Source organism: Prunus mume, linkage group LG8, assembly GCF_029339155.1.
Source record: "Prunus mume cultivar Tortuosa linkage group LG8, ASM2933915v1, whole genome shotgun sequence".
Lineage (NCBI taxonomy): Eukaryota > Viridiplantae > Streptophyta > Magnoliopsida > Rosales > Rosaceae > Prunus > Prunus mume.
This window is the reverse complement of record NC_142705.1, coordinates 2,387,558-2,397,750: the sequence shown is the minus strand read 5'-3', so window position 1 is coordinate 2,397,750 and position 10,193 is coordinate 2,387,558. Positions and strand designations below refer to the sequence as shown.

Sequence of the window (10,193 nt, the reverse complement as noted above, 5' to 3'; positions counted from 1 at the left end):
GATTCAAAACCCCCAAACATCCAATAAGTATTCGCTGCTCCAACGATTGTACCGGAAAAAAAGAGTAAAAAAGTTAGGGCCGGCCCAACAATCTTAGCCCCTTGAAAGCATGATAGGGGCCAATGACCCAATGCTCGCCGCAGGGCAATCCATCGTCATCATCACGATGCGCAGGGTTGCAGAGATGGTGGGAGGCAATAAGTTGGGCCAATAAGCTGGGAAGTTTACATCTACAACTACCATTAATTAAATTGTTTAAAAAAGGAAAGAATAAATGGATCATAGAGACAGAGAGACCTTGGAATTTCCATTACATTGACCTTAATTTTAGCCACCAAAACCAATTGAGAAAGAAAAAGAAAACATCAAACCGAACGTTCTTCTTCTATCTGTCTAAAATGTCTATATACTCGCAACAGTAGGAGAAAGTCGGACAAAAAACACACTTGCAACGCCATGTCGAGTCCCAGAGCGTCGACGGCCTCTACAGTCCAGGACTGCTGGGACTGCATGCTGCCGGGCCCACCCAGCCGCAACAACTTCGGATCCGTCGACCTCAGCCCATCGGGCCTCCTCGCATTTCCCTCCGGTAGCTCCATTTCCGTCCTCGACGCTCGCTCAATGCAGCTCATCGTCACCCTCCCTATGCCCCCTCCCACCCAAGCATCGTCCTCCACGTCATCTCTCTCCCCGTTCGTCACCTCCGTCCGGTGGACCCCTCTCCCTCTCCGCCGCGACCTCCTTTCCACCGAGCCTCCAGCTCCCACCTCCTGCTCGCCGCCGGTGACCGCCAGGGCCGCATCGCCCTGCTCGACCTCCGCCTCAAGTCCCCAGTCCTCTGGTTCGACTCCGACTCCTCCTCGTCCAAACTTGCCATCCAGGACCTCGCCTGGGTCCAGGCCCGACCCGACTCCTACCTCCTCGCCTCCATCTCCGGACTCTCCTCTCTCTCCCTCTACAACAGCTCCACCGGCCGATGCTTCTGGAGATACCATGCCGCACCTGAGATTCTCTCCTGCATTCGTCGCGATCCCTTCGATTCGCGCCATTTCTGCGTCATTGGACTCAAAGGCTTTCTGCTCTCGGTCACCGTGTTGGGCGAGACAGAAGACGACGTCGTTATTAAGGAGCTTCAGATTCGGACCGACTGCTCCGAGTTGCTGAAGCTGGAGAGAGACTTGGCCGGTGGAGTCGCCGGGAACTCGTCGTCAGCGTCCGCGGCTTTCCCGCTTTACGCTGCGAGGCTCGCCTTCTCACCGCAATGGAGGCACATTCTGTTCGTGACTTTCCCGAGGGAGCTGGTGGTGTTCGATTTGCAGTACGAAGCGCCCCTATTTTCAGCTACATTACCTCGCGGCTGCGGCAAGTTTCTGGATGTGTTACCCGATCCCAATCACGAGTACCTCTATTGCGCTCATCTTGATGGCAAGCTCAGTACTTGGCGCCGAAAAGAGTGAGTTATCCAAAAGTTTGATTGATTGCAGCCTTTTCAATTTCCGTTGATGATTTTTGTTACGTTATGCTATATCTGAAAGATTGAACCTCTCGATCTAAGTGTAGAAAGTTAGGTTTTGAATTAAGCTGCTCGATGGTTCTACTTGTGCATGAAATCGAACTGGAGCTTATTGGCATTTGAACCATTTTATGACGAAGTTCAAGTAATTTTTAGATCGCAATCAATCAACTCTACTATTCTTAATATGCATTTTATATTTACGCAGACGAGAACAGGTGCACATAATGTGTTCAATGGAAGAGTTGATTCCCTCGATTGGCACATCTGTCCCTTCTCCTTTATTGCTTGCTCTCGTCATCTCCCAATCAGATTCGACCTTCCAAAACGTCAGCAAGCTTTACTCTGATGTACCTCATTCTCCTTTCCCTGATGTGGATTTTGATAATCCTTTTGATTTTTGTGATGAACCTCTTCTTGTTTCTAAAACACATTTGATCTCCATTTCTGATGATGGAAAAATATGGGACTGGCTCTTGACTGCTGAAGGGGCTGAAGATAATCCAAAGGATGATACAAACTTGGATATCAGTGAAGTCCCAGTTCCTGGGACCAATACCAACATTCTAGTTTCTGCTACTGGAGGACTTGACATGGAAGCAAGTAAACAAACAGGCAGAAGCCGACCTTCAAATTCTGCTGTCAGCCATACGGATATATCACTTAAGGTTGGTTTCTAGATTATTGCTATTCTTCCAACTTTCAATTTTTCATGGTTAATACTGGCTAGAGAATTTAATGCAACCTGAACAATGGATGTGAATTAGATAGCTAGATACAATTCCCACTCACATCCCCGTCTATTTAAACAGATATTGGTATTAATTGGTTACACAACCTTGTTTAGATCCTCCCAAAAGGACAGACGCACCCACCCATACACACACAGGCCCGATGTTGCATATGGTTCAGAGCAGAACTGGTTTTGTGTTCATATACTTTCTGTATATCTAGCTGTAAATTTGGTCATCTAAATGTTTCTTTATTTCCCATTAACTGCAATGTTACTCCAGTAGAAACAGGACCACAATACCGGATTACCAGTCTTTTCTTTCTTTATTTTTGTTCTGTTGTAGTCGTAAGAAGCCAAAATCCCATGCTGCCAATCCCATTTAGTGCAAAGTTCAAATCTAAAATTTCTGCATGCTTAAAGAGCCAACTTACTGATGCAGATTAGCTTAGTTGGACAGCTTCAGCTTCTTTCTTCAGCAGTGACTATGCTAGCTGTACCTTCGCCTTCTTCAACAGCTACTTTGGGCCGTTAGTTCATCCTGTCATTAATCTACTGTATATGTTGATTATATATATATATTTGTTGTAGAATATTTTGAGTTAGCATCATTTTGGGAGAAATTATAATACCATGTAAGTTGATTATGTATGAAGGCGGGGGAAACTATCCTGTTGTAGCCGTTCCATTAGTTGCTTTGGGAACTCAAAGTGGGACAGTTGATGTGGTTGATGTTTCTGCCAATGCTGTTGCTGCAAGCTTTTCTGTTCATAATGGTACTGTTAGGGGATTACGATGGCTTGGAAATTCTAGACTAGTTTCATTTTCATATAGTCAGGTATGTTACGATGAATTCAAACGTTGTCAATTGTTTGATTGCTACTAGTTGTTGTGATTTAATGCTCAGCATTATCTTCGATTAGTACATTTTTTCCCTTTAAAAAAAAAAAGTATCATCAATCCATGTTGATTGTTATATCTAGCATTACTTTTGTTGATATAGGTGAGTGAAAAATCTGGAGGTTTCATCAACAGGCTCATTGTAACCTGTGTTAGAAGTGGCCTTAATAGACCATTTCGGGTTTTGCAAAAGCCTGAACGTGCACCAATAAGAGCTTTGAGGGCCTCTTCCTCTGGAAGGTTGACTTCATACCTTGGTTCTTGTCTTTATTTATGGTTATTAGTTAGATCTTCTATATCCTGTGTCATGTTTTTGGGTTTACTCGAATTTATGATTGATACTTCAGCTGAAAAGGTATCTTTGTTTATATTGAATGGTTTAGAGTGAAACTTGGTACTTTCTTATCCCCTAGTTGACTTAATGTCTTCAATTGACTCCTCTACTGGATCATAGATTAAAAATTGAGGGTGTTTCAAAGTTTGAGGCAAAATTTACAACTCTTTTACGAAGAAAAAAGAAACAGTTTCAAATTTCATTTAGTTATAAAAAAGGGCATTTTATGGTCTTCATATGTGACATCAAAAGGTGTAATCAAGAGCCTCAGGACACATAAGAAGTACCAAGTTGTGGAATTATGTGAAGGAAAATTTTGTTTTGGCAAGTATTTCCTGCAAAGATGTTTAGTAGAAATCAACAATATCTGTTTTGGTTTGTCTGAATTGGCCTTGTTGACTCAATATGGCTGAATTGGCCTATTTGGCTCAATATGGCTATTGGATATCTACACTATTTCTCCTTTTCTTCGCACTTCTTGCATCCACGTTGGTTTTTATTCTTTTTAACTACCCTATCTACAGAATGTAACTTTTTTGCTTATGCTTTCCAGGTACCTTCTTATTTTGCTTCGTGATGCACCAGTAGAGGTTTGGGCAATGACAAAGACTCCTATTATGGTAAATTTGTTATTTTCTTTGGTTTTATCATATTCCAATTGGAAAGATTTCCCAGCAATTTATTTCAACTACACTAAACAGAAACTTCACAATTTTCAAACCACCAGGAAATATACGCACTTTTTTATATGCATCTCACAACTCTTCCCAGTTGTATATATGTATGCATTGTGGTATTTATTACACTCTATATCTCGTGTAGCTTAGATCATTAGCTCTTCCTTTTACGGTTTTGGAATGGACCCTCCCAACAGTTCCACGACCTGTTCAAAATGGACCTGCTAAGCAATCATCATCATCCTCCAACGATCAGACATCTGTGGCATCAGATGGGACATCCTCTCCAACAAAGTTATCATCTGATTCCAGTGAGCTTGTTTACTTGATAAGCTTGTATAATATTAATTTGTATACCAGCTGCCAGTCTATATGAATTACTTCTCTTTCTATTGGATTGTTTAATTGTTCAAGAAACAGAAGTAAAGTTTTTTCTTCCTTGAAATGCAGAGAGCTCAGATGGATCCCAAGATGACACTTCTGAAAGCTTTGCATTTGCACTGGCAAATGGTGCTCTTGGTGTTTTTGAGGTTCATGGGCGGAGGATTCGTGACTTCAGGTGTGTTTCTTTTTAATATAATGGATAGATTGTCAAATCTGTATCCTATTGTAGCCACACACTGACTTTCGGTTCCAGCCAAGTTGGTCCTATAATAACGAGGTTGAATGAGAATGACAGAATTGCTGCTTTATAAGTACTGATTTTCATTTGTCATTATTTCCTTTAGACCATTTCTAGAACATCTGGAACTTGGATTTTTCTCGCTTCTTAAAATCTTCAAACATATTGTTTCATCCAGAGTCTATTTAATCATCAACAATTAAATATTAGTATCATTATCAGTTGTTTGACCTCTTACAAACTAATATTTCATGTAGATAAGTTTTTCTCATAGTGGCTATTCTTTGCTTGTTTCTAGACCAAAATGGCCTTCCTCTTCATTTGTCTCATCAGATGGACTAATTACTGCCATGGCCTACCGGTTACCTCACGTAGTATGTATCACATATTTTTGTATTCATTTCTGCCAATTGGTATTTTATATAATCTTCTCAATCATTTCAGATTTCTGTTCTGTGAATCATTTTCAGGTTATGGGGGACAGGTCAGGAAATATTCGCTGGTGGGATGTAACCACTGGACATTCTTCTTCATTTAACACTCATAGAGAGGGTATCCGGCGAATTAAGTTCTCACCTGTTGTGCCTGGAGACCGCAGTAGGGGGCGTGTTGCTGTACTATTTTATGACAATACATTTTCCGTATTTGACCTTGTAAGTTTGGAAAAAAAAAAAATTATATGGGCAATTATTCTTTCCTCTGTCATATGCATGTCAACCACCATTGGAGTTTATTTTTAGTACATATGGTAACCTACTGAATCATAATTTGCCCAAATGGAGCAAGCAAATGTATATATGTCGCTTGGATAGGAAAACGGGATGCCACTTCAGGTTATGATTGATGAACTTTATTGGCAACAAATATTCATTTATTTATAAATAAAAAGGTAAAGATAGCCAGCAGACACAATATTTCAAGAGATTTTTATGGCACTATTTGTGTGTCTTGTAAGATGTAGTCTTCAGTAGAGTGTTTAGGTATCACTCACTTCCTGACTCTTATTGAGTTCCTAACTAAACATTTCTTGAAATTCATCAGCATAAGTTACTGAACATTCTGTTGGATGATATACATTTGGTATTATTAAATGGGTTCTTTTCTAGTGTCCATATTTATAGGACATGACTGAGTTTTAAGCGTTAGCTTACCCAGTCCTCTTTTATCCAAGTCCAGATTTGATGTTTGTTAAGTAAAATACTTTGCTTTGTTTGTCGCAACTTTACTTTCAGTTGATCTTTCTTATCATTTTTCAGTAACTCTCTACATGTCTTAATTGCAGGATTCTCCAGACCCACTGGCCAATTCACTTTTACAGCCTCAGTTTCCTGGAACCCTCGTGTTGGAACTTGATTGGTTGCCTTTGCGAACTGACAAAAACGACCCCCTGTTATTGTGCATAGCTGGAGCTGATAGTAGCTTTCGCCTTGTCGAGATTAATATGTATGTGTCAAACTTTGTTCAATTTTATGAGTAATTTCTTTATGCCTTAAGTTATTAAGTCATAATGGGGAGGGGATGGCCTGTGTTGGTGTTAGCCATTTCTGTGCTTTAATAGTCTTACTCTTATGCAGAATTGACAAAAAACTTGGGTATACCCACCAGCCCAGATCTATAAAAGAGAGGTTCCGTCCGATGCCCTTATGTTCTCCTATACTGCTTCCAATACCACATGCCCTGGTAACCATGTTTCCATTTTCCTTTTATTTGATGGAAGCAATTTTAATCTGTTCAGTTCTATTGATTATTTGTCAATCATGCCCTTTGACAACTGGAAGTTCATGTCTGTATTAGAGTAAGACTACATTAAAGTAACAACCTATTTTTTAATTACAGGCGTTGCGGGTGATCTTACAATTAGGTGTCAAGCCCTCTTGGTTTAATACTAGCAGTACAACTTTAGATAAGAGGCCTCACCTAATTCCAGGAACTCCTAAGTCCAGTGAGGATCTTCGCAGTTACATGATCGATTTACCACCTGTTGGTGACCCTGTGGTACCAGAATTGCTGCTTAAAGTCTTAGAACCTTATCGTAAAGAAGGTGGGTCCTCTTTAAGTAGCTCACATTTGAGTATCATATTATTAGTGTTTTTACTATTAACTTATAAATGTTACATTGCTCAAGGCTGCATACTGGATGATGAGAGGGCAAAATTATATGCAAAGGTGGTGACCAACGGTTGTTCTGTGAGATTTGCTTTTGCGGCTGCAATTTTTGGAGAACCCTCAGAAGCCCTTTTCTGGCTGCAACTGCCTCGTGCTCTTAACCATTTGATGAATAAGTTAGTAAACAAGTCTCCACAAAAAGCTCCTGTGTCAGCATCAGTTCCAGAGCTTGATGATGCATCTATGCTTAGTAGGATAACATCAAAAGGAAAGTCAGTGTCTGGAACAGAAAAGAAAGATGCAATGGTAAGCTATTTTTGAGGATGATATTACTCTCAAATTTTGTAAACAATGTGTTAAGCTAGGTTGCTATGTTACCTAACATTTCTCCTATACCTTGTGCTCTTCAATTCTAAACTATTGTTGTAGGTAATTTTCCTTCATAAAAGCTTTGTAACGTTTCTATAATTTATCCACTTCTATGATAAGCAGAACCAAGGTCAGCTCAGGTTAATGGCTTTTGAACAAGAGGACTTGTGGGCAAATGCTAGTGAACGTATCCCTTGGCATGAGAAGCTGGAGGGAGAAGAGGCTATTCAAAATCGTGTACATGAGTGAGTGTTTCATATCATTCTCATGGTTTAGATGTACTGCCCACATATTTACTGGATAAGCTTAAGCATGACTTAATGCCTTATTTAAAATTGTAGGCTTGTTAAAAAGAATGCCAGACTTTGCCTCTTGGGGGTTCTTGGTTTACTTCTGATGATTTACTTTGTGTTCTTGATAATTTAGGCTTGTCTCGGTTGGGAACTTAGAAGCCGCAGTTAGTTTATTGCTTTCCACCCCTCCTGAGAGCAATTACTTCTCTGCAAATGCTTTACGTGCTGTTGCTCTTTCTTCTGCTGTGTCAAAGTCTCTCCTTGAACTTGCAGTTAAGGTGAGTGCTTACTTAGATCAGCTCATGACACCAAAATGCATTTGTGACTGGAATAAGGTGGTTTAAGTGTCTCAGCATTTTGTATACTTACGCTTATGTCATTTAGGTGGTTGCAGCCAACATGGTCAGGACTGACAGGTCATTATCTGGGACTCATCTTCTTTGTGCTGTAGGAAGGTATCAAGAAGCTTGTTCTCAGGTTAGGTTCTACTTAAAAAAAGTTCTGTAAACCTAGTTATCTAAGTGTGGCCTTTGTTTTCAGTTTAAATTCATACAACTTCGCAGGTTTTGTGTCAAGTAATCACACTAATCTTCTTTATTCTAGCTTTTCTGCCTGTAGAATCTGATCCAACTTGTATTGGTTTGCATTATCTTATATTACCACCAATTACCATGACATCTCTTATGCAGCTACAAGATGCTGGGTGTTGGACAGATGCTGCAACTTTAGCTGCTGCGCATTTAAAAGGATCTGACTATGCAAGGTTGTTTACTTTCTATTCACCATTTCTGAGGTCTCCTACCAGTTTTTTTCTTCCTTCTCTATATTACTTTTTAGTTGATTAGCTTGCTGCTTATTGCTGGCCCGGTAGCCTAAGCGCAGGTTTTTATTTCTTCATTTATTTATATATCATAAGTTCATAATGTATCGTCATTTGATGACATATAAACTCATCCCCACGTTTGCTGCTTGTCTTTTGGCTAAACAGATCCATTTCTAGTCCCCTGATTTTCATTTGTACAATTCTAATTTTCTTTCACTATGGTTATGGTAGCTGAATTGTGTGTATTATGTTCTTCCAGGGTGTTACTAAGATGGGCTTCGCATGTCCTTCGCGCTGAACACAACATATGGAGGTATCATTATTTTACTCATTAAGGTTTTTAAAATGGAAATTGTTAAAAAGTATTTTATAAATTCTTTTTTTCTCATCTGACTTGCACTAAATGATCCATTGGCAGGGCTCTGATTTTGTATGTTGCAGCTGGTGCGCTGCAAGAGGCATTGGCAGCACTTCGTGAGGCCCAACAACCGGACACAGCAGCTATGTTCATCCTTGCTTGCCGAGAAATTCATGCCAACTTCATCTCTGATTTAGGGAACTCAGATGATGAATCTAGTTCTTCAATCAAGGACAAGCTGCTTCACTTGCCTGGGTTGGGCCCTGAGAATGAAGATGTTGTTGCAGTCAGTGAATATTATGGGCAATACCAAAGAAAATTGGTGCATCTATGCATGGACTCGCAACCATTCTCTGAATGAAGGACTAGGCCTGGTCACGTGGTACAACTTAGTCATTTTCTCCGTATTTTACGGTAAGAAATGGCAGACTTTCGATCGATAAAACAATCCACAGCTCTTACTAGATTCATGGGCCAAAAGCAATTTGACGTTACGAGGACATGAAAGTGATACCTAGCCAACTTCGAGAATGGTCATATTCTTAGCCAGCAATCGACTGAGAGAAATTTTTGGTTTTGAAATTGGATCTGCTTGATCGCAACTGCAGCTATGTAGTTTAGCTAGAAAACATTACTGGAAAATGTTGTAAATGTAGAAAATTGTCAAGATAAATCTATATCAAAGTATATAATGTTTTTGTGTGGTAGGAATGTGTAATGATGTTATTTCTTCATTTTGACAGGAGAATATCTAAAAAGTCTCTCATTTTTGGGCTTTGTACATTTTTCTGGTCAACCATTTTGTGGCTATCAGTAGGTTAGGGCCGACGTTTTCGTTATTGGGCTCTAGCTGGGCCATCATTTTCGATACTGGGCCCAATTATTCGTTATTGGGCTCTGGCTGGGTCATCATTTTCTATACTGGGCCCAATTATTCTTTATTGGGCTTTTCTTTGGGCCGTCATTTCATTACTGGGCCCAAATATTCGTTGTTGGGCTTTTAGTCGGGCCAACATATTCTGTATGGCCCAAGTAATCGTTACTGGGCTTTTCTTTGGGCGGAATTATTCGTTATTGGGCTTTTGTTTGGGCAGGAATTTCCATTCTAGAGCCCAATACTTTGTTGTTGGGCTTTAGTTGGGCCATCATTTTCGATAATGGGCCACAATATTCGTTTGTGGGCTTTTGGTTGGGCCGACGTATTTTTTGGACCCAATTTTAGTTACTGGGCTTTTCTTTAGGCGGAATTATTCGTTATTGGGCTTTAATTTCGGCTGACATGTCCATTATTGGGCTTTATTTGGACCATCATTTTGGATACTGGGCCCAAGTATTCATTATTGAGCTTTTAGTTCGTCCATATATTCTTTCTAGGCCTAACTATTCATTACTTGGGCTTGTATATGGGCCGAACTATTCATTGTTTATATAAGTTAGGCCATCGTTACCGGGCTTTTCTTTGGGTCTA

General features: G+C 40.2%; 1 protein-coding gene across 1 annotated transcript; it reads left to right on the top strand.

Moving 5' to 3' along the window:
• Positions 1-318: 318 nt before the first annotated feature.
• Positions 319-9,508, top strand: LOC103341098 (Transducin family protein / WD-40 repeat family protein). Its single transcript, XM_008244577.2, is given in 21 exon segments — positions 319-754; positions 757-1,453; positions 1,722-2,181; positions 2,686-2,773; positions 2,900-3,081; positions 3,247-3,383; positions 4,031-4,097; positions 4,300-4,465; positions 4,605-4,713; positions 5,075-5,150; positions 5,247-5,429; positions 6,059-6,219; positions 6,351-6,456; positions 6,613-6,817; positions 6,902-7,188; positions 7,375-7,496; positions 7,678-7,822; positions 7,929-8,021; positions 8,234-8,307; positions 8,627-8,680; positions 8,786-9,508. Coding segments are annotated over 21 exon segments (4,011 nt in total). The 5' UTR covers positions 319-456; the 3' UTR covers positions 9,087-9,508.
• Positions 9,509-10,193: the final 685 nt, after the last annotated feature.